At 39.9% G+C, this 25,464-nt stretch overlaps 1 protein-coding gene and 1 pseudogene across 1 annotated transcript in view; one reads left to right on the top strand and one right to left on the bottom strand.

Moving 5' to 3' along the window:
* Positions 1-3,828: 3,828 nt before the first annotated feature.
* Positions 3,829-25,464, top strand: part of NDUFA12 (NADH:ubiquinone oxidoreductase subunit A12) — a 40,396-nt gene continuing 18,760 nt past the window's right edge. The window contains exons 1-3 of the mRNA XM_064376693.1: positions 3,829-3,938; positions 4,839-4,921; positions 13,499-13,586. Of these exons, the coding sequence (XP_064232763.1) occupies positions 3,853-3,938; positions 4,839-4,921; positions 13,499-13,586 (257 nt within the window). The 5' untranslated portion in view covers positions 3,829-3,852. The remainder of the gene's footprint in view (positions 3,939-4,838; positions 4,922-13,498; positions 13,587-25,464) is intronic.
* LOC105728765 (MOB-like protein phocein) lies at positions 24,547-25,229 on the bottom strand (annotated as a pseudogene).

The following is a 25,464-nucleotide window of genomic DNA, read 5'->3' on the forward strand; positions in this document are numbered from 1 at the left end:
AGAGGAAGTGTTGAGAGAGGAAGTGCCAGGGAGAAGCCAGATGGTCTTTTTAACCTACCCTCAGAAACCAAGCAGCACTGCTTCCTGTCATTTTATTATTGATGCAAAGACCCACCCACATTCAAAGGGAGATAAACTATGCCCCTTGAAAGGAAAGTGGCAAGATTCTGGAAGAGTTAAGGGGACCAAAGCTGTTTTTTCAGCCATTTTTGAAAACTTCAATCTCTGATCCTATTCTACTAATTAAGCTGATTGTAGATTCTTAAGATCAAATAGGCACTTTTGTATATTTTACAATATTTGATAGGAAAATAAATCTGTATGTGGAAAAAAGGAGATGCTGTTAGATCTCCAGATCTCCTCCCATTCCCTGTATCCAAGGAAGGGGAGTAAGCCCTTGAGCAGTTGTAAACACAAAATTGTCCTTACATGAATATGTAACAGAAAAGACTATATATGAAAACTGGGACAGGAAGTGGGGGGGTGCTAGGTGTGAGGAGGGGAGTGGGTAAAAGCCCTAAAAGTCCTCATCTATGTTGAAAAGACAACAAATAATGCCTAAAGTTGGAAAAATCTAGAAATATTATAAGCACATAACTTACAAATATGGTAGTGAATAACAAAATAAGCTAAAAGGGTTGGAAGCAGTTGTTGCTGGAAGTGGAATATCAGTTCAGAAAATTGAACTATATGATTTCTTCAGTGAGGTACATATGTTCAATGTACTAAATTTAAGAGGGAAAATGAACAAAATGGTTGAGCTAAACTGAAGCTAAAATCACTGAATGAAGAATTAAGTCTTCCGGCAATGTTTGTTCACATGAACATGTCAATATTATCCAAATAAATTCTGCATGTCCCTTTAACTTTAGTTTCCTCTATAATAACAATGTTGGTATCAAGTTAATGACAAAAAAAAAATCAGAACAGGATACTATGAAAAAGAAGAGAGATTGGCCAGGTGTGGTGGCTCAGCACTTTGTAATCCCAGCACTTTGCAAGGCCAAGGCAGGCGGACCACAAGTTCAGGAGTTTGAGACCAGCCTGACCAACATGGTGAAACCCCATCTCTACTAAAAATACAAAAATTAGCAGGGCATGGCAGCACATGCCTATAATCCCAGCTACTTGGGAGGCTGAGGCAGGAGAATCGCTTGAACCTACGAGGCAGAGGTTGCAGTGAGCCAAGATCGCACCACTGCACTCCAGTCTGGGCAACAGATAGAGACTTTGTCTCAAAAAAGAAGAGAGATCAAAAAAAGAGGTTTTTGTTGTTGTTGTTGTTGTTTTCTGAAACAGAGTCTAGCTCTGTTTTTCAAATGAACTCACACTTCTTAGGCTAGTTAATAGAGCTACTAAAAACTTCATTTAACAATATCACTTAATTGGCCAGGCATGGTGGCTCATGCCTGTAGTCCCAGCACTTTGGGAGGCCGAGGGGGTAGATCACGAGGTCAGGAGTTCAAGACTAGCTTGGCCAAGATGGTGAAACCCCAACTCGACTAAAAATACAAAAATCAGCTGAGTGTGGTGGCAGGTGCCTGTAATCCCAGCTACTCGGGAGGCTGAGGCAGGAGAATCACTTGAACTTGGGGGGCAGAGGTAACAGTGAGCCGAGATTGCACCACTGTACTCAGCCTGAGTGACAAAGTGAGACTCCATCTCAAAAAAAAAGAAAGAAAAGGCACTTGGCAAAAACACTCAACAAACTAGGAATGAAAGGAAATTATCTCAACCTAATAAAGGCCATGTTTAAAAAGCCCACAGTTAACATCATACTCAATAGTGAAAAACTGCAAGTATGTACACTCCTGCTACTTCTATTCAACATATTGCTAAAAGCTTTTGCCAGAGCAATTAGGCAAAAAATAAACATAAGCTCAACATTGGAAAAGAAGGGCCAGGCATGGTGGCTCATGCCTGTAATCCCAACACTTTGGGAGGCTTAGATGGGAAGATTGCTTGCTTGAGGCCAGAGGTTGAAGGTTAGTCTGAGCAACACAGCAAGACCCTGTCTCTACAAAAAACTTTTTAAAAATTAGCCAGGCATGATGTTTCATGCTTATAGTCCCAGCTGTGTAGGAGGCTAAAGCAGGAAGATCACTTGAGTCCAATACCCAGGCTCAGTGAGCCATATGATTCCTCCACTTCATTGCAGCGTGGGTGACAGAGTGAAACCTTGCCAAAAAAAAAAAAAAGGAAGTAAAATTATCTCTGTTAACAAATGACATGGTCTTATATGTGGAAAACCCTAAAGATTCCACCAAAAAATGGTTAGAACTAATAAATCAATTCCACAAAGTTGCAAGGTACAAAATCAACACACAAATCAGTTGGCTTCTATACACTAACAATGAACAACTCATAAAGGAAATTAAGAAAACAATCACATTTAAAATAGCATCAAAAAATAAAATATTTAGGAATAACAAGTAGGTAAAAGACTTATATACTGAAAACTACAAAACATTGCTGAAAGAAATTAGACACAAATAAATGGAAAGACATTTGTGTTTGTGGATGGGAAGACTTAATATTGTTAAAATGCCATACTACCCAAAGCAAGTTACAGATTCATTGCAATACCTATCAAAATCCCAGTTCCATTTTTCTCTGCAGATTTTTTAAGTCCTAAAATTCATATGGAATCTCAAAAGACCCTGAATAGACAAAACAATCTTAAGAAAAATAAAGGCTTCCACTTCCTGACTCCAAAACATTGTCCAAAGATGCAGTAATCAAAACAGAGTGGTAGTGGCATAAGAACAAATAGACCAATTGAACAGAATAGAGAACCTAGATATAAACTCTCAAGTATCTGGTTAAGTGATCTTCGACAAGGGTACCAAGGCTACATATTGAGGAGAGAATAGTGTTGGGAAAACTGAATATCCACAAGCAAAAGAATGAAGTTCAACCTTTACCCTACACCATATACTAAAATTAACTCAAAATGGACCAAAGACCTAAATGTAAGACCTGAAACTATAAAATTCCTAGAAGAAAACAGGAGGGAAGCTTCACGACATTGGATTTAGCAGTGATTTCTCACATATGATACCAAAAGCACAGACAAAGCAAAAATAGACAACTGGGGCTATATCAAACTTAAAAACTTCTGATAGCAAAGCACACACCAGAATGAAAAGATAGGGAATGTGAGAAAATATCCACGATACATAAAGAATGCCTACAATTCAACAACAACAAAAAACCCGATTCAAAAATGGACAAAGGACTTGAATAAACGTTTCTCCAAAGAAGATATACAAATAGTAGTAGTAGTGGTGGAGACGGTGTCTCCTATGTTTTCCAGACTGGCCTTGAACTCCTTGGGCTCAAGCGATGCTCCCACCTCAGCCTCAGCCTCCTGGGTAGCTGGGACTACAGGCACGCGCCATCACATCCAGCTAATTTTTAACTTTTTTGTATAGACAGAGTTCTCACTGTGTTGGCGAGGCTGGTCTCAAACCCCTGGGCAAAAGCGATCCTCCCGCCCTTTCCTCCCAAAGTGTTAGAATTACAGGCGTGAGCCAGCACGCCCACCAGAGCCAATTATTTTTATTTGAGGAAACTGAAGTTCCCAAAGGAGTAATCCCCGTCTGGGGAAGCCTTGTTTGGGTGAGCTTTCCAGCATATGCCCGTCTTCTAGATTCAACCTCTGAAAACTGTAAAGTCTAAGGTACCTTTGCTTCCAGAGGAAACCAATTGCGCCAGCGGTCTGTCTCTGCGCACGCGCAGAACCACCAAGTCTGGCACACCTTCTGGGCGTGGGCTTCCTGCGGCTGAGTGGCTGCTTCCATCCGGTCAGTTTTGCTTGGTGCACGCGGGAGGCGGGGCCTGCGGGGCAACATGGAGTTAGTGGAGGTTCTGAAGCGGGGGCTGCAGCAGTTCACCGGCCACGGCGGTCTCAGAGGCTATCTACGGATGTTATTCAGGTAGGCGGCCGGAGTCATACTCTTGGCCTCTGAGGCTGGACTTTCGCTGGCTGATTTCCTGGAAGGGGACACAAACTCGGGTCACCTTGAAGAATCCAAAGCTTTTGTCAAGGACAACCGCCCCAGTCTCTGCCTTGCCACCCCCAGGCTGGTCTCTGTCCGGTATCTCCCCGAGACAAGACCGAAGCTATCTGTAGAGTCAGAGCTGTGACACGGAGGCAAGGGCATCTGGGCTGCATTCCTTTCCCACGCCCTGGAGAGTAATGGGCATTAAGAGACATTAACTCGGTGACCTTCGTAAAGTTTTTTCCCTGCACTGGCGTACAGTTACCTTTCTGTAAGGCGTTGAAGGTGATAATAATGGTCCCTGCTCTTCTGACATTCATTGATCCCACGAGCAACAACATAGTTTCGTGGAAACCTAAATGGAGACCCAGAGTGGAATGAAAGAGCCTGGAGACCTTCGTATCATTTTAAGAAGATGAAATACCTTCGCTTTTTGATTTCCTGAAGGTTTTGCTAAATCCAGTGCCTCCTGGCTGAGGGATAGTAGATACAAGTAGTCCTGTAATCTGAAGAGACTACATTTATATTTTTAGTGTAATTTGGGCACATCAGTTATCAATTCATCTTTCCCATTCTATGCATGATTCTGGGGGACAACATGAACAAGGGATTCTAGAGCTTTTAACCTGAAAGCTGATTCTTCAACATTGGGTAGCGGGAGCCTGGAGATGAAGGCTGAAAGTATGCAACCAGTGACTATCCCCAGCACTGACTCATTTTGCTAGTCGATGGAGCAACCTTTGTGTCTGAAAGTTGTTATTCTTACTTTGTTTCTGTTTGTGTTTTGAGCAAAGGATCATTCTAAAATGTCTGTTTTCTTTTGGGTATTCACAGGGCAAATGATGTGAAAATTGGTACATTAGTGGGGGAAGACAAATATGGAAACAAATACTATGAGGACAACAAGCAATTTTTTGGTGAGTGCAGTATTTTTTAGTATGAATAATTGGATTGGGATTGGGATTTGATTTGAGTCTATTTTTCATATTATGCAAGGAGCTTTTACAAAGCACTTGGAAAAGGATGAAAAACCTCAATAGAAAATGAAAAAAGGTAGTTTACAGAAAGAAGAATAAATAGCCAATGAAGGTATGGAAAATGCTCATTCTCACTTGTAATAACAGAAATGCAACTTTAAAAAAAGTGTTACATTTTTTTCACCTATCAAATTTTGAAGCATTTTTCTTTTCTTTTTTCTTTTTTTTTTGAGACGGAGTCTTGCTTTGTTGCCCAGGCTGGAGTGCAGTGGCGTCATCTTGGCTCACTGAATCTCTGCCTCCCAGGTTTCAGCGATTCTACTGCCTCAGCCTCCCGAGTAGCTGGGACTAGCACCACCACGCCCAGCTAATTTTTGTGTTTTTAGTAGAGATGGGGTTTCACCATATTGGCCAGGCTGGTCTCAAACTCCTGACCCCGTGATCTGCCTGCCTCAGCCTCGCAAAGTGCTGGGACTACAGGCGTGAGCCACCGCACCCGGCCTTGAAGTATTTTTCAATATGATAAATCCCAATATGGGCAAAGGCATAGGAATATATAGGTTAATGCAGCCTTTTGGGAGGGATAATTTGGTGATATTTGTCAAAAGTTACATTGCACATATCCTTTGTGTCAGTACTTCCACTTTTAAGAATTAATTCTACAAATATTCTTGCAAAACAAACACCCATCACAGCATTGTTTTATTATATTTTTAAAATTTATTTATTTATTCATTTATTTATTTTTGAGACAGGGTCTCCCTCTGTTACCCAGGCTAGAATACAATGGCTCGATCATGGCTCACTACAGCCTCGACTTCCTGGGCTCAAGCTATCCTCCTACCTCAGTGAACCAAGTAGCTGAGATTATAGGCATGTGTCATCATGCCTGGCTAATTGTTTAAAAAAAAATTGTTTTTGGAGAGTTGGGGTCTTGCTATGTTTCTTAGGCTGGTCTTGAACTCCTGGGCTCAGGTGATCCTTCCACCTCGGCCTCCCAAAGTGCTGGAATTACAGGTGTGAGTCACTGTGCCTGGCCACAGCATTTTTGTTTGTTTTCTGTTGTTATTTTGAGACAGGGTCTCACTCTGTCACCTAGGCTGCAGTACAGCAGTGTGATCTTGGCTCCCTGCAGCTGTGACCTCCTGGGCTCCAGCTATCCTCCTGCCTCAGCCTCCTGTGTAGCTGGGACTACAGTGATGCACCACTACACCTGGGTAATTTTTAAGTTTTTTTTTTTTTTGAGACAGAGTCTCGCTCTGTCACCCAGCCTGAAGTGCAGTGGTATGATCTTGGCTCACTGCAACTTCCACCTTCCAGGTTCAAGTGATTCTCCTGCCTCAGCCTCCCAACTAGCTGTGACTACAGGCACATGCCACCATACCCAGCTAATTTTTTGTATTTTTAGTAGAGACAGGATTTCACCGTATTAACCAAGATGATCTCAATCTCCTGACCTCGTGGTGTGCCTACCTCGGCTTCCCAAAGTGCTGGGATTACAGATTTGAGCCACTGCACCTGGCCTTAATTTTTTTTTTAGAGACGGAGTCTCACTTTGTTCCCTAGGCTGGTCTTGAATTTCTGGCCTTATCCTGCCTCAGCCTCTCAAAGTGCTGAGATCGTGGGTGTGAGCCACCATGCTAATAAATTTTAAAAGCAACATTAGTGTGTGTTAATTGGATACTGATGAATTAGACATTTTTTAGAATACTTTGTTAAGAATGATGTGAACCTATAAATTTAATATAGAGAGATGTCAAAGATGTGTGTGATATAAAAAACTCTAGTTGCAGAACAATGTTTGGTATCCTCAAAAGGAGAAAATGCATGCTTTTTGTGTGCATGTTAAATTTTGGAAGGAAACACAATAAACCTGTAAAATCAGATGGTAGAGCTTCAACATTCTTCCCCTCTACTTTATAACTTTGTGACCTGGTTAACTTAATTAACTTCCCTGGCCGGGCGCGGTGGCTCACGCCTGTAATCCCAGCACTTAGGGAGGCCGAGGTGGGTGGATCACGAGGTCAAGAGATCGAGACCATCCCGGTCAACATGGTGAAACCCCGTCTCTACTAAAAATACAAAAAAAAAATTAGTTGGGCATGGTGGCGCGTGCCTGTAATCCCAGCTACTCAGGAGGCTGAGGCAGGAGAATTGCCTGAACCCAGGAGGCGGAGGTTGCGATGAGCCGAGATCGCACCATTGCACTCCAGCCTGGGCAACAAGAGCGAAACTCCATCTCAAAAAAAAAAAAAAAAAAAAAAATTAACTTCCCTAAGCCTCAGTTTTCTCATCTGTGAAGTAGAATAATAATAATATGTGCCTCATAAAGATGTATTGAAAGATAGATGAAAAGTGAATTGGAGAAACTTACCCTGATGTAGGGCTTCTCAAACTAAGCAGTATTAACACCATGGGACAGATAATTATTTCTTTTCATTTTTTGTTTTTTTATTTCAGTAGTTTTTGGGATACAGGCGGTTTTGGTTACATGGATAAGTTTTGTAGCCGTGAATTCTGAGATTTTGGTATACTTGTAACCCGAGCAGTGTACACTATATCCAGTATGTAGTCTTTTATCCCCTTGAGTCCCCAAAGTCCATTATGTCATTCTTATACCTTTGCATCCTTATTACTTAGCTCCCACTTAAAAGTGAAAACATACAATACTTAGTTTTCCATTCCTGAGTTACTTCACTTAGACTAATGGCCTCCAGTTTCATCCAGATTGCTGCAAAGGCCATTTTTGCTTTCCATTTTGTGGCTGAATAGTATTCATGGTGTATATATACCACATTTTCTTTATCTACTCATTGGTTGATGAGCATTTAGATTGGGTCGTTATTTTTGCAATTACAAATTGTGTTGCTGTAAACGTGTGTGCATGTGTCTTTTTCATATAGTGACTTCTTTTTGTTTAGGTAGATACCCAGCAGTGGGATTGCTGGATTAAATGGTAGTTCTATGTTCTACCTTCAGTTCTTTTTTTTTTTTTTCTTTTTTGAATCTATATGCCTTGAACCTACCTTCAGTTCTTTAAAGAATCTCTTTACTGTTTTCCATAGTGGTTGTACTAGTTTACATTCCCACCAGCAGTGTAAAAGTGTTCCCTTTTCATATCGCCACCACCATCTATTATTTTTTGCATTTTTAATTATGGCCATTCTTGCAGGAGTAAGGTGGTATCTCATTGTGGTTTTAATTTGCATTTTTCTTATAGTGATGTTGAGTATTTTTGCATAGGTTTGTTGACTGTTTGTATATCTTTTGAGAATTATCTATTCATGTCCTTTGCCCACTTTTTCATGGGATTGTTTTTTTCTTACTGATTTGTATGAGTTCCTTGTAGATTCTGGATATTAGTCCTTTGTCTGATGCACAGTTTGCAGATATTTTATCCCACTTTGTGGGTTGTCTGTTTACTCTGCTGATTATTTCTTTTGCTGTGCAGAAGCTTTTTAGTTTAATTAGGTACCATTTATTTATTTTTGTTTTTGTTGCATTTGGGTTCTTAGTTATGACTTCTTTGCCTAAGCCAACATCTGGAAGAGTTTTTCTGATGTGATGTTCTAGAATTTTTATGGTTTCTGGTCTTAGATTTAACTCTTTGATCCATCTCGAGTTGATTTGTGTATAAGGTGAGACACAGGGATCCACTTCCATTCTTCTACATGTGGCTTGCTAGTTTTCTCAACACCATTTGTTGAATAGAGTGTCCTTCCTCCACTTTATGTTTTTGTTTGCTTTGTCGAAGATCAGTTGGCTGTGAGTACTTGGATTTCTTTCTGGGTCTCTATTCTGTTTGATTGGTCAACATGCCTGTTTTTATACCAGTAGCATACTGTTTTGGTAACTGTAGCCTTGTAGTATAATTTGAAGTCAGATAATGTGATGTCTCTAGTTTTGTTCTTTTTGCTTAGTATTGCTTTGGGTATGTGGGCTCATTTTTGGTTCCATATGAATTTTAAGATTGTTTTTTCTAGTTCTGTGAAGAATGATGATGGTGTTTTGATGGGAATTACATTGAATCTGTAAATTACTTTGGGCCATATGGTCATTTTCACAATATTGATTATGCCCATCCATGAGCATGGGATATGTTTCCATTTGTTTGTATCATCTATGATTTCTTTCAGCAGTGTTTTGTAGTTTTCCTTGTAGAGCTCTTTCACTTTGTTGGTTATGCATATTCCTAAGTATTTTATTTTATTTTCTGCAGTTGTTGTAAAAGGGATGGAGTTCTTGATTTGATTCTCAGCTTGTTTGTTGTTGTTGTATAGCTGTGCTACTGATTTGTGTACATTGATTTAGTATCCTGAAACTTTGCTGGATTTATTTATCAGGTCTAGGAGCTTTTTGGATGAGTCTTTAGGTTTTTCTAGGTATGTGATCATATCATCAATGAACAATGACAGTTTGACCTTCTCTTTTTAAATTTGGATGTGCTTTATTTCTTTCCCTTATCCAATTGCTCTGGCTAGGACTTCCAGTACTATGTTGAATAGAAGTGGTGAAAGTGGGCATCCTTGTCTTGTTCCAGTTCTTAGGGAGCATGCTTTCAGCTTTTCCCCATTTAGTATAATATTTGCTGCGGGTTTGTCATATATGGCTTTTATTAATTCGAGGTATGTCCCTTCTGTGCCAATATAGTTGAGGGATTTTATCATAGAGGAATGCTGGCTTTTATCAAATGCTTTTTCTTCATCTAATGAGAGTGAGGTGATCATATGATTTTTATTTTTAATTCTATGTATGTGATATATCACATTTATTGACTTGCATATGTTAAACCATCCCTGCATCCCGTGTATGAAACCCACTTGATCATGATGTATTATTATCTTTTGATATGCTGTTGGATTCGGTTAGCTAGTATTTTGTTGAGGATTTTTGCATCTATGTTCATCAGGGATATTGGTCTGTAGTTTTCTTTTTTTGTTATGTCCTTTGGGACAGATAATTCTTTGTTGTGAGGGGCTGTCCTGTGCATCATAGAATGACCAGAAGCAGCAGCTCTGACTGACAACCAAAAATGTCTCCAGACATTGCCAAATGTCCCGTTGGGGGTAAAATTTCCATCTGTTAAGAACCATTGGCCTAATGCTTGGTACATGATGAGTGCTCAATAAATATTAGAACTGTGGCTGCTGTTATTGTTACAGGTTGAGTATCCCCTTACCCAAAATGCTTGGGACCATAAGTATTTCAGATTTTAGATTTTTTTAGATTTTGTAATATTTGCATTATACATCCTAGTTTAGCATGCCTAATCTGAAATCCGAAATGCTGTAATGAGCATTTCTTTTGAGTGACATGCCAGCACACACAAAAGTTTCCAATTTTGGAGCTTTTCGAATTGGAGATACCCAACCTGTACCTTCTTGAATTGTTGAATTTTCTCCCATGTGCATTTGTTACTTTTATAATAATAATAATAAAATACTCTCTTGATTGATATGAAAAGGATCAAAGAGGAAAAAATAATTAGTCTTCATCCAGGGGAAAAATTTATAATGTGAAAAATAATTGCCTAGCATTTATTGAGTGATTACCGTGTTAGGTGCTGTGCTAAACAAAAGCATACATTATCTGCTTTAATCTTCAACATCTCCTTGAGATAGGCACTTTTGTGCTTCCCATTTTACAGATGAAGAAGATAAGTCATTGAGCAGTTAGGAATATTTCTCAGGAATGTGTAAACTATGTGTGGTTGCACTGGATGCATGCAAGAAGTAAACATCTTATTTACTCTGTATTTATGTGTGTGTGTGTATGCACACCTGATGAGGTCTCACTGCTTTACCCGGGCTGGTCTTGAACTCCTGAGCTCAAGCAATCCTCCTGCCTTAGCTTCCTGAGGTGCTGGAATTACAGGCACATACTGTCACACCCAGTTATAATATTTTTAATACTGATATAAATCATAGAGTTTTAGACCTAGAATATATTTTAAGAGATTGTCTAAAAACTGTTGTTTTATAGATGAAGAAACTGAGGCCCAAGGAAGTGTCTTAACCAAAGAGACTTAGTTAAGTAGCTAATAGCAGAGCCAGGGGTAATTATTCTTTCTACTTCTCACTTTGTTATTACAAACTATAACATTACATTCTTTCTTTCTTCTTTTCTCTCTTCTGTACATTGGAGATACCTTTATTTTTGCTAATTAAAAAAAGTAGGGCATAGCATGGTGACTCATTCCTGTAGTCCCGATGCTTTGGGAGGCCAAGGTGGAAGGATCAGTTGAGGCCAGGAGTTCAAGACCAGCCTGGACAACATAGTGAGACCCCATTTCGTGTGTGTGTGTGTGTGTGTGTGTGCCTATATATGTATGTATGTATATATATTTGGTGTATGAAAGCTCCCTTTCCTTATAATTTTACAACTCTTTTAATAGTTTAGTCTTTATGCATATTTAAGATTCTTTTCTTTAATTATGACATAGGTCTCTGTTGCCCATCTGGAATGCAGTGGTGTGATCTCAGCTCACTGCAACCTCTGCCTCCCATGCTCAAGCGATCCTCTCACCTCAGCCTTATGAGTAGCTGGGACTATAAGCGAGTGCCACCATGCCCAGCTAGTTTGTAGTTTTTTGTAGGGATGCGTTTCACCATGTTACCCAGGATGGTCTCTAACTCCTGAGCTCAAGCAATCCTCCTGCCTCAGCCTCCTAGAGTGCAGGGGTTAAGGTGTGAGCCACCGCACCCAGCCAGTTGTGTTTGTTTATTTAAAAAAAAAATTCACAGCATTTTTAAAGCAACACAACATTCCAGTGTATGGAAGAACCATTATTTCTTCAATCCTGTTACTGTTGATAGACACATAGGTTACTTTAGACTTTTTGCTATTAGGAATGATACTACTGTGAACTTGCTTGTAACTACATTCATGCGTTTAAATAAATTCCTGGCCTCATCTCTACTAAAAATGCAAAAATTAGCTGGGCATGGTGGCACATGCCTGTGGTCCCAGCTACTCAGGAGGCTGAGGCAGGAGAATCACTTGAACTCAGGAGGTGGAGGTTGCAGGCAGTGAGCCGAGGTCACACTACTGCACTCCAGCCTAGGAGTATATATATATACACATTATATATATGTAATATATATATAATACGTATATTATATAATATTATATAATAAATATATATAATATATAAATTTATATATATTTATATGTTATATATATATATTTATATGTGTGTGTGTATGTGTGTGTATATATATATAAATTAATCAGTTAATTCCTGGAATTGGAATTACTGAGTCTGAGAATAGGCATTTAACATTTCAAGAAATACGAAGAGAGAGAGATTGAGAGATTGATTGGTAAGACCCAGCTCCACCATTATAGCCTAACTGTATTGTCAGGGCCTGACCTATGAAACCTTTCCCAAGGTCTCCTCCATCTGCCTCTACATGCCCCTGCCTCATTGGATTATAGTTTACGTTTAGTTAGCTATTCGTAAGATTGATTTCTCTAAATAAAGCAGCAAATCTTGATTGAGATTTGTATTTTAAAAAATAGATGAGGTCATGTTTAAGTAGCAGTAATCAATATTTGTTGATGATATGTTTACCTACGAAAACCCTGTAAATGAAATGTAGATTACCTTTTGCTTATTGGTTTAAAATCCATCATAAGAATGAATTAATTCAGTGTTTTCTATTTGGCAGATAAGAGCAGTAAGGAAGGGATAGAAGGAATTAATATTTATTATGCGCTTATATGGCTGATGCTAAACTAGGTAAATGTATGTGATATTTAATTTTCATAGCAACTCTACGATGTAGGTGTAGTCATCTACTTTTAATAGATAAAGAGGCTCATAAAATTTGCCTAATATCCACTGATAGTAAGTGACAAAGGCTTGATTAGAACCCAAGGCTTTGCTCAGTTTAAGGACCCAACAGAAACCGTTTTGTAAATAGTGATTAGGCCCCCTAATTAGTGCACAGCAATTTCCTAAATAAGGAATGCAGCCATATTATTTTGATGACATGAGCTGTCCTATGTACCTAACCATCATTTCTAATGTTTCCTTATTGTGTATAATTCACAAATTTCCAAAAGAATCTGGGGTGGTTTTTAAAAAATATTTATATGGAGACATAGCATTCAAGTATGATTGCTACAAATGTGTTTTTGCCCCAGTCTCAAGAAGAGCACCTTCTTTTCTGAATACCTAGAACATCTGGAAACACATTTCCCTACCCTGTCTGCTACTCCCTCTGTAGGGAGCTGGCAGGGAAGCAAGTATTCTCCTCTGTGGGAAAGGCCTGGGCCCCACCCACAGCAGTGAGTTGTCTCAGTCCTTGGTGCCCGTTGCTGATTAAAGCTTGCCACACACGTCCTGAAGCTTGCCTTCACAAATTCAGCCAGGGTGTTATTCCTCCAATAGCTCCCTTATATAAGATCACAAAAAGTCTTTTCTTAATAAAAAAGATTGTCTTCTTTGCTATTATGCACTTATTTTTAAAAAATAAAAAGTTTTTCTTCTTAAATGTTCATCTTTCCGCCCAGGCCGTCACCGATGGGTGATATATACTACTGAAATGAATGGCAAAAACACATTCTGGGATGTGGATGGAAGCATGGTGCCTCCTGAATGGTAAGCTAAGGCAACATTTTATATGATTTTATTTTATTTGTCTTCGCCCAGGATGGAATGCAGTGACACAATCATGACTCACTTCAGCTTTGACCTCCCAGGCTCAAGTGATCCTCCCACATCAGCCTCCCTAGTAGCTGGGACTATAGCCCTGTGCTATCTTACCTGGATAATTTTTTTTGTTGTTTGTTTGCTTTTTTTTTGAGATGGAGTGTCACTCTGTCACCCAGGCTGCAGTGCAGTGGTGTGATCTTGGCTCACCGCAACTGCCACCTCCTAGGTTCAGGCAATTCTCCTGCCTCAGCCTCCCGAGTAGCTGGGAATGCAGGCGCGAACCACCATGCCCAGCTAATTTTGTATTTTTAGTCAAGATGGGGTTTCACTGTGTTTGCCAGACTGGTCTTGAACTCCTGATCTCAGGTGATCCACTCACTTTGACCTCCCAAAGTGCTGGCATTACAGGTATGAGTCACTGTGCGTGGCTTGTTTTTGTTTTTGTTTTTTACACAGAATCTCGCTCTGTTGCCCAGACTGGGGTCCAGTGGCATGATCTCAGCTCACTGCAACCTCTGACTCCCAGGTTCAAGCAGTTCTTCTGCCTCAGCCTCCCGAGGAGCTGGGACTACAGGCATGAGCCACCACACCCAGCTAATTTTTGTATTTTTAGTAGAGAAGGGGGTTTCACCACATTGGCCAGGCTGGTCTCAAACTCCGGACCTAAGGTGATCCACCCCGCCTTGACCTCTCAAAATGCTGGGATTACAGGCATGAGCCACTGCACCTGGCCTAATTTTTGTAGTTTTAAATAGAGATGGGATTTTACCATGTTGCCTAGGCTGGTCTCAAACTCCTGAGCTCAAGTGATCCACCCACCTAGGCCTCCTAAAGTGCCGGGATTACAGTCATGAGCCACCATGCCTGGCTTTTTTTTTTTTTTTTTAAGTTGAGATGAGATCTCGCTATATTGCCCAGGCTAGAACTCCTGGGTTCAAGGAATCCTCTCACCTCAGCCTCCCAAGGAGCTGGGATTATAAGCACAAGCCACCGTGCCTAGTTCATTTTATTTTATTTAACTTGGCAATATTTATTTCATTACAAAAATATTGAATACCTCTCAATAAGGCAGTCAGTGGCATTCTTCTGAAAGTATATATCCTAATTACATTCAGTGCATAACAAGTTACCCTAAAACTTAATGGCTTAAAACAACAATTATTTCTCTCTCCATATTTTTTTTGGGGGGGTCAGGAGTTCAGGCAAGACAAAATGGGGGTGACTAATCTCTGTTCCTGAATATCTAGAGCCTCAGCTGGAAGACTCCAAGGCTGGACACTGGAATCATCTGAAAACATATTCACTTAGTATCTGGCATTTAATGCTGGCTGTCAGCTAGGGGTATAGATGGGGCTGTGGGTTAAAATACCTTCACGTTGTCTGGGCTGACCCAGGCAAGTGCTCTGAGAGAGTGAGCTAGGCAGAGCCATATTGCCTTATCGGACTTAGTCTTGCAAATTGTCCAGTATCACTTTCATATTCCATTGATTGAGGCAATTAGAAAGCTCCACCCAAGTTCTGCGTGAGAAAACATGGACCTATCTCTTGATGGAGGCGTGTCGATAGATATCGGTATATATTAGGATGTATAATGGTGTGTGGCTGTCTTGGGAAAACAATACGCCATAGTATCACCTGTCTGGTAAAAGAACTTTGGCTCTAATCTTATCTAGCAGGTAAACTTTGGCTCTAATCTTATAATCAAGTTCCTTAACCTCTCTGGGACTTAGTTTCATCATCTGTAAAATGATAGCCCTAAAATTCCTTAGGTCTCCAAAAACTGCATGGCTTTGTAATATGCATATTTTGAAATGAAATTCTAAATGCTCACTCGAATTACGAAATTTTGCATACAGTATTTCGAAGCAAAGTACTTATATCTGTTTCATAGATTGCTGAAATAATACCATACAGTTGATACACAATTAAACTCTGGAGATCTTTTCCAGTGGTCTAGAAAAATTCACCCAAAAACTAGAAATAAGTGTATCTGATTGGCTGTGACATTTTATTTTAATTGATTTTGATTGTCAGAGCTAGCTTTGGGCTGTCTTCAGTAGAAAATGGGATAATCTCAGTGTATTTGCCTCTGTTCTAAAGTGTCACTCTTTAGAAGAGAGCTATGAAACAATAGGACATAGTGGGGACTACAGTAAGCTGAAAAGTACAGACTTGGTCAAAGAGGGCAGCAGCCTTATTCAGCAATCTCCAGTTCCATCAGGTGAGAATTCTGCGAAGGGTTTCTGGATGATTTTTCAAAGGTGAACATCTGTATTTCTTGTGAGAGTTCTTGTTTTTTCTTTTTTTTTTTTTTTAGATGGAGTCTCACTCTGTCTCCTAGGCTGGATTGCATTGGCACCATCTTGGCTCACTGCAACCTCCACCTCCTGGGTTCGGGCGATTCTCTCGCCTCAGCCTCTTGAGTAGCTGGGATTACAGGCGTGTGCCACCATGCCCGGCTAATTTTTGTACTTTTAATAAAGACAGGTTTCACCATGTTGGCCAGGCTGGTCTCAAACTCCTGGCCCCAAGTGATCCACCCACTTTGGCCTCTCAAAGTGTTGGGATTATAGGCATGAGCCACTGCACCTGGCCAGTTCTTGTTTTTTCAATTAATTTTTTAAAATATTCAACAATTTAAATATAGCATTATCTAGCAGAACTTTCCACTTTCGTGTTCTTTATCTGCCCTGTCCAATAGAGTAGCCACTTGCCACATGTGGCCCAGAACACTTTATTATTATTTTTATTTGTATTATTATTATTTTGAGACAAGGTCACACTCTGTTACCCAGGCTGGAGCGCAGTGGCACAATCAGGGCTCACTGCAGTCTCCACCTCCTGGGCTCAAGTGATCCTCCTGCCTCAGCCCCTGAGTAGCTGGGACTACGTACAGACATGTGCCACCATGCCCAGCTAATTTTTTTGTATTTTTAGTAGAGATCAGGTTTTGTCATGTTGTCCAGGCTAGTCTCGAACTCCTGGACTCAAATGATTCGCCCACCTCTGCCTCCCAAAGTGCTGGGATTACAGGCATGAGCCACCATGCCTGGACTTTCTAGAGCACTTTAAAATGTGGATAATGCAACTGAGGAAATTTTTAAATTTGTATTTAAGATAAATAGGCTACTCAATTGGACAGAACAGTTTTATTTTTTTCAAATACTGTGTGAGCTAAGCAAAACATATGTGTACTATATGTTTTTACTGAGCTACACTCAGTTTTCAATCCTGTTCTTCTACTTGGACTAACTATGGGCATTGACCATGTCAGTGATGTAATTTGAAGAACACGATAGTGGATAATGTCTTTAAAATTTCACAGGGGTTGGGCGTGGTGGCTCATATCTGTAATCCCAGCAGTTTGGAAGGTTGAGGCATGAAGATCACTTGAGGCCAGAAGTTTGAGATCAGCCCGAGCAACTTAACAAGGCCTCATCTTTATAAATAAAAAATTTTTTTAAAATTAGCTCGGCATGGTGATGCGTGCCTGTAGTTGCAGCTACTTGGGAGGCTGAGGTGGGAGGATCCCTTGAGCCCAGGGGTTCGAGGTTGCAATGAGGTATGATTGCACCACTATATCCAGCTTGAGCAACAGAGTGAAACCCTGTCTCCCTTTTTTGTTTTTTTTTTTGAGACGGAGTCGCAATCCTGTGGCCCAGGCTGGAGTCCAGTGACGCAATCTTGGCTCACTGCAACATCTACTTTCCAGGTTCAAGCGATTCTCCTGCCTCAGCCTCCCGAGTAGCTGGGACTACAGGCACCCACCCCTATGCCCAGCTAATTTTTGTCATTTTAGTAGAGACAGGGTTTCACCATATTGGCCAGGCTGGTCTCGAACTCGTGACGTTGTGATCTGCCCATCTTGGCCTCCCAAAGTGCTGGATTACAGGCGTGAGCCACCGTGCCTGGCTGAAACCCTGTCTCTGGAAAAAAGAAAAAAAAGCTCATTGGTCCTTAACATGAGAAAGCAGCACTGATGAGAAATTTTCTCATGCCACATTATTTGGGGATGGCTATTGTACTCTTTTTTTTTTTAAACTGTTCTCGTGGTAGTTTATAAGCTCTGATATTGTACTCTTTTTAGTGGGAAATAATAACCTGTGGTTAAGGTCTGAAGAGCTGTGGGTTGTTTGTTTGTTTGTTTGTTTACATTCTGTGTCTCTATTTGTTTCCTTCAACTTTTATTCTAAGTTCTGGGGTACATGTGCAGGGTGTGCAGGTTTGTTACACAGGTAAACATGTGCCATGATGGTTTCCTGCACAGATCAATCCATCACCATGTATTAAGCCCAGCATGCATTGAGCTGTGGTTTTAGGTTTAGAACCATCAGCCTTCACCGAAGGGGCATTCTGTACGTTAGGAGATCTCATTCTATCTGAGACCAAAGTGTCAATGTAGGATGCAGGCATTAAGAACCGAGGTGTCCTGGTTTATGTTTCATTGAGAGATTGTTTCTTGGGTAGAGTTGGTCTGGGGAGGCTGTGGAAGGCATATGAGCTGTCTTATTCAGATTGACATCTGTCTGCTTCAAAATGCTTATCTAACATTGGTGCTCATTGGTTTTGGAAGATGAGGGGTACAGGTGTGATTTCAATTACGTGAGATGAATTATGTTTAAAATCATAAAATAGTAAAACCCAGAAAAGATAAAAGTTCTATTCAGTGGAGCAAGTCCTTTTATTTGATCTGAGATCACATGAAAAAGAAGCTAAGAGTTGTAGAACATCACTCCAGCAGGTGCCTGAGGGCAAGTGAGGATTCAAAGCTTCATTTCTTTGTGGAGAGGCACCTCCTAAGGGCTGAGTATCTTTGATGACCCTTGTTTGTATGGGAAGCTTAATGGCTTGTGATGAATCTTTTAAAGGAGAAATGGTGTTGGACAAGATAAGCTGTTAGTTTCTCAAACCTCTTTGTTGACTGTGACACACTGTGGAATTCTAAATCTGTGGATTCTTACCTTTGATTCATGAATAAATTTGATGTTGGTTGACTTATCTCTAATTACAGAGCTAGGTATTATCACATATAGCGTGTAAGGAATAACAGATACAATTTATCATCCTTATTCAAATAACTATTTATTTAGTACCCACCAGGTGCTAAGAACCTGGGGATAGAGAGGTGAATAAAACAAGGTCCTCGTTTACATGGGGGAAGACAGAGAAACATTTTATATGTTTGCAGTAACGATAAATGCAAGGAAGATACTATGAAGCTGGGCCTCACAGGGGGATCAAGAGCAATGGAAGGATCAGGTGGCTGTTTTATACAGGAGTTAGGGAAGGCTTCTTTGAGTGAGTGACATTTGAGGAAAGACATAGAAGAGGAGAAAGTGTTCCAGGCAGAGGGAACCACAAGTGCAAAAGCCTGTCTGTTTGAGATGTATTGCTTGGTCTGTTCAAAGAAGAGCAGTATGGCCACTTTGGCTGGAATGGAATGAGTGAGGGGAAGATATTAAGAAATGAGGTAGGAGAAATAGTTAGGGCCCAGATCATGTAGATCTTGTAAGCCATGGTACACACTTCAGCTTTTTGTCTGAATTTATTTGGAAGTCACTGGAAGGTGAGGTAGGGTGTGATCTGATTTAGTTTTTTAACATTTGGAATAATCCGGAATTTTCAGAATGATTACAAACATTTGAGTAACTTCAAAGTAAGTTGCCAAATTGATACTTCATCACTCCTGAATAGTGTGTACTTCCTGCAAACAAGAACATTGTCCTACATAATCACAATATAACCACAAATATCAGGAAAGTAACAGTGATACACTATGTGAGGGAGGCAAAATTTTACCCTTGACGACTTAGGGCTTTTTGGCTGGGCCTGATAATTAAACACATGTTAACAGGAGAAAAGCATACATATGACATGGAGCCCTCTTAAGGGAATGAAGATCCAAGATGCAGTTAATGTTGAACACTTAGGTACTGAATTGGACAAAGAGTGAGTAGAACGTTGTGAAAATGTGAGAAGGCAAAGGGACTTGGGCTTGGGTAGATAATTGGGTATAGAAGTGACTAAGAAGATAAGAGTTAATTTAACAAAGTTTGTACATTTTCCTTGACCTCAATTTCCTGTCCTTGATGTAAAATGACAGTTTCCTTCTGGTATAGGGAGGACATCTTTTATGTGGGAATTTTTTCTCCTGCTTTCAGGAAGAAAAAGTTCTGATTATTTTTTTTGAGACAGGGTCCTGCTCTGTTGCCCAGGCTGGAGTGCAGTGGTGCGATCTCAGCTCCCTGCAGCGTCGACCTCTTGGGCTCTAGTGATCCTTCTACCTCAGGCTCCCAAGTAGCTGGGATTACAGGCATGTGCCATCATGCCTGGCTAATTTTTGTATTTTTAGTAGAGACAGGGTTTCACATGTTGGCCAGGCTGGTCCTGAACTCCTGGCCTCAAGTGATCCACTTACCTCAGCCTCCCAAAGTGCTGATGAGCCACCATGCCCGGTTGTGCCACTGTTTTCAAGTGCCTTTAACTCAGCATAATCAATATGCCAGAGCTGCATATGTTGGAGCAGCGTGTTATGAACTTCAGCCACTCAGGTTTCATCAGTTGTCCCAGGAACGCCCTTTATAGAGAGATCTAATTACACATTTCATATGGATTTCAAATTCTTTAGTCTCCTTCACACTGGATTGGTTCCTCAGCTTTTCCTTGATTTTCATGACCTTGACGCTTTTGAAAATTACTTGACAGTTATGTTGTTGAAGGTCCCTCAGTGGGTTTGTTGAATGTTTCCTCATGACTAGGTTCAGGCTGTGCTTCTGTGACATTCCTGTCACTGAAGCCATGTTTTTCTTGTTGCACTCTATTACATAGCAGCTGATTTGTGTTTGTCCTATTATTAATGAAAACCTCTATCACCTGATTAAGGGGTCGGCCAGTTTTCTCCATTCTAAAGTTACTAATTTTCCCTTTTTAATTAATTAGCATTTTGTAGGGCAACGCTTTGAGGTTATATAACTATCCCCTTACTCATCAAAGTTTTAATTCATTATATCTGTATCAACTCCTAATTTAATCAATTGGTTATAATCCATTGCTATAAATGATTCTTTTATTGTTCAAATTGGGCTCAATTTGACCAGTTGGAACCCATTCAAGCTGCATTTGGAGGTCTTTGGAGGTTTTTAGTGGGGAGGGGGTCTCAGTTTCTAAAAAAGATTTTATTTGAGACGGGTCTCACTCTGCCACCCAGGCTGAGTGCAGTGGTGCTTTCACAGCTCACTGCAGCCTCGACCTCCTGAGCTTAAACCATCCTCCCGCCTCAGCCTCCTGAGTAGCTGGGACTGCAGGCCTGCATCACCATACCCTGCTGAGTTTTTTTTTTCGGACGAGGTCTCACTACTTTCCCTGGGCTAAAATTTTATTTTTAATTGACGAATAGTAATTGTATATATTTATGGGATACAATATGATGTTTTGATATATGTTTACATTGTGGAATGATTAAATCAAGCCAATTAATAAATCCATTACCTCACATACTTATCATTTTTTGTGGTAAAAACATTTAAAATTATTTTAGCAATTTACAAATATACAATGGATTATTATTTATTACAGTCACCATTCTGTGCAATAGAGCACTAAAGCTTATTCCTCCTAATTGGAATTTTGTACTCTGATCAGTATCTCCTCTTTCTTATACTCTTTACTCCTCCTGCCCCTGGTAACTACGATTCTACTCTACTACTTTTGTTTTTTTTTTTTATTTTTTACCCAGGCTGGAGTGTAGTGGCACATTAATAGCACATTACAACTTCAATGTTCTGTGCTCAAGCGATCATCCCTCCTCAGCCTCCTGAGTAGCTGGGATTAGCTAATTATTTTTATTTATTTTTAAAGATTTTTGTTTTTATATTTTATTTTTTTTGAGATGGAGTATTGCTCTTGTCACCAGGTCTGGAGTGCAGTGTCGTGATCCCAGCTCACTGCAACTTCTGCCTCCCAGGTTCAAGCGATTCTCCTGCCTCAGCCTCCCAAGTAGCTAGGACTACAGGTGCGTGCCACCATGCCCAGCTAATTTTTAATAGAGACAGGGTTTCACCATGTTGGCCAGGCTGGTCTCAAACTCCCGACCTCAGGCGATCCACCCACCTTGGCCTCCCAAAGGCAGGATTACAGGCATGAACCACCGTGCCCGGCCTATTTTTATTTTTCTTAGAGGTGAGGTCTCACTAAGTTGCCCAGTCTGGTCTCAAATTCCTGAGCCCAAGGAATCCTCCTGCCTTGGCCTCCCAAAGTGTTGGGATTACAAGTGTGAGCCACTGCACCCAACCTGAGGTGAGCCACTGTACCCAGCTGGATGTTTTCTTTTGGAGATTTTTTTAAATGATCAATTTCAAATATACAGTACAAGGAAGATGGAATGAATAAGAAAAAAACTCATATTTTATTTCCCTATTAACACTAAGCCATATTTTTCAAAATGTGTTTCAAAATGTTTAGCTAGATCACCAATCCCAGTCATTACCTCTGTTTGAATATTCACTAAGAAATTAGTCAAGTGGTAGAAACCCATTGAGAGACACCATCTAGAGAGAACAGCTACATGGCTACATATAATTTATTAACTTAATAGTTTAGTCCTAATATTTAACAACCTTGTTTAAAAATTACCATTCCCATTGGTTTACAGTGACATTAATATAAATTTGTAATTTGAAAGTCAACATTCCTTTCACTGTGAACATAACACTTCTTATAAGATAGTTGTGGGTTGGGGTAGAGTAATGATGGGGGCTGCTGGCCATGTTCACAGCCTAAAAGACTGGCAGGCTTGGAAAGGTGTAAATCATATATATACACTCTCAGTATACTGTTATGTCCCCTGTTTTTGCGTACATTCTTGTCTAATAATATGGTCTAAATTATTCCCTTAAATTTGAAAAAACAATGAAGATGAATACATTTTTGTCGTTTCAAAATAACCCTTTTAAATGAAAAAGCATTTCCTCATGTCAGTTAAATTTGTTCAAAAGATGGATTTAAATTCTTTCTTCACAACATGTACAGTTTTTTCACTTTTAGTGCCTCTTACAATCAGTCTGGCAGTAAGACCTCCAGTGTTTTATGAGAAATGGCATTCAATAGATTATAAGATTGTTAAACCTGTACTTGAATCCTTCTTAAGACACTGAATTATACCAAAGTCCAAAAAAATATATGGCCACTTAACACCCTCAGAACCTATGAATTATTGCAGATAATCTCACATGTCCATATAATTCAAACAGAAATTTTGTAGACAGGGTGTATAAAATAAATACCATAGTATTCCTTCAACTCTATTTAATGCTGCCTAGATGGTTAGATGAAAAGACTAATATTACTGACAGGAAGAGAAACTATTTTAAGGACTGTTTTCTAAGTAGTTAGAACAGTTTCGCCAAACAAAGATGAGCAAGAGCCTATGCCAATACATTGTTCCTGTAGCGTAATGTAATTGCTCATATGGGATATAATCAGTAAGCAGTTAATACCAATATAAATAGGTATAATCCATCACTAACTCACAGTCTGGTGAAAAGCTTCTCAGCTAAAGTAGTTTGAGAAGAAGGTTAAGGGAAGGAGAAGTGGCAGGCAGGGCAGGTTTCCAGTGGGAACATCATTTATGTACCTGTAACGGTCCACCGCTACAGAATGGTAAATCCTTTCCAAGTATGCTAGCCTAGAATGTATTTTATGTAGCATAGTAAGATTATTTAATTATTACTAATGCTTCATTTGTATTTATATTTAGATAGACACATTAATATATGCATATTAAAAAATATAAACAGAATTTCACAACACTTTAATCTCATTTTGGGAACGTTAACAGGTAAAATGGAACAGTATACTACAAAAGTTTCTAGAATATCTAAACTCAGAGGTAAAAGCAAAGGAAAACATCACCACCTGTTTAGTATATGGCTTGTGCAAAACCTCAACCTCACTCGTTTTTTTATAGGTGGATTTGTTTGATAAAGATTGTGATCCAATGATTATTTAGCAGCAATTTTACAAACTGTAAATTCTTTTTTTTTAACAGGCATTATAAACAGATATAATTTTATTTTTTATTTTTATTTGTTTTTTGAGACAGAGTCTTGCTCTGTTACCTAGAATGGAGTGCAGTGGTATGATCTCAGCTGACTGCAATCTCTGCCTCCCGGGTTCAAGTGATTCTCCTGCCTCAGCCTCCCAAGTAGCTGGGACTGCAGGCCTGTGCAACTATGCTTGGCTGATTTTTTGTGTTGTTCACAGAGACAGGGTTTCGCCATGTTTCTCAGGCTGGTCTCAAGCTCCTGAGTTCAAACGATCCACCCACCTTGGCCTTCCAAAGGGCTGGAATTACAGATGTGAGCCACTGCATCCGGCTGTAATCTTACTGAAAATCCATGAGTGCCAAACCACAAATATACAGTTTATGAATAACTTAAAAAGTAATTCTCATTTTATTAATAAAAGACAAACGGCCAGGCACAGTGGCTCACGCCTGTAATCCCAGCACTTTGGGAGGTCGAGGCGGGCAGATCACGAGGTCAAGAAATTGAGCCCGTCCTGGCCAACATGGTGAAACCCCGTCTGTACTAAAAATACAAAAATTAACTGGGCATGGTGGCGGGCGCCTGTAGTCCCAGCTACTCGGGAGGCTGAGGCAGGAGAATTGCTTGAACCCGGGAGGCAGAGGTTGCAGTGAGCCGAGATCTCACCACTGCACTCCAGCCTGGGGACAGAGCGAGACTCTGTCTCAAAATAAAATAAAATAAAAGACAAACACAGCATACCAAAATCTATGCTAAATAAAGAAACTATAATATAGACACATGATTGATATGTCTAAAATGATATATACAGCTCATAATTAATGTTACTTGTGTGATCAGTACATTTTTCTATATAATTCCCTTCATGCTTCACTTTCCCTAGAAACTGAATTCTGAACTTCCTCTTCTAAAATTAATACACTAAGGTTATCCTTGGACATCAAATTATACTTAAGCACAAAGTTAGTAAACTGACGACACAAAAATGTTTCATTTTCATATTCATCAAAAATTTGCCAGTGATGAAAATAAGCATGTGAAAATATTCTGTAAATCTGTAAATCCTATGGCATGCTGATCCTAGTTTTGCTACCGATGATTCCTTTATACTAACCCTGATGGGAAAATATTTATTGCTATTCAGAAGACACAACACCATCAAGTATGTGTCTAGTGTAGTCTGTAGCAGGACACTCTTGTTTTATGAGTTGCACAAAGACAAATCCATTGTTCAGTTGCTGTCATTTGAGTACAAGTATCTGGATGGCATTCACTCTGAAGTTTGACATCGGGTCCATTTAGCTCAAGGCTGAATTGCTTTAAATAAATATTCATACTTGCATACACTTTCATCTTGGCCTTCAGGTGGTTCAAGAATTTTGTCAATATTGGAGCAATCTGCTCTTACGTTCTGTTGAATGTACTGCTGAACCGGGAGTGTACTGTCCATTTTCTCAAGGGATTCATCAGGCCAGTTATAGAAATCTTGTGCCTTGGTGCCCAGTCTGTTCCACTTCAGCACTGCTGTTCCCTCTACTATGATCATAGGCCAGTGTCAGGGCAGCTGGAGTTGGTACCCCGATATCTCTTCTTCTGTGAATTCAATTTTTTAAGATTCCATATATAAGTGGGATTATGCAGTATTTATCTTGCTGTGCCTGGCTGATTTTACTTAGCATAATGTCTTCCAGGTTCATCCACAATGTCCAAATGACAGAATTTCCCTCTTTTTTAAGGCTGAATAGTATTCCATTGTGTATATATACCACATTTTGTTTATT

Source organism: Aotus nancymaae, unplaced genomic scaffold, assembly GCF_030222135.1.
Source record: "Aotus nancymaae isolate 86718 unplaced genomic scaffold, 86718_ANA_hifiasm-v0.15.2.pri h1tg000016l, whole genome shotgun sequence".
Classification (NCBI taxonomy): domain Eukaryota; kingdom Metazoa; phylum Chordata; class Mammalia; order Primates; family Aotidae; genus Aotus; species Aotus nancymaae.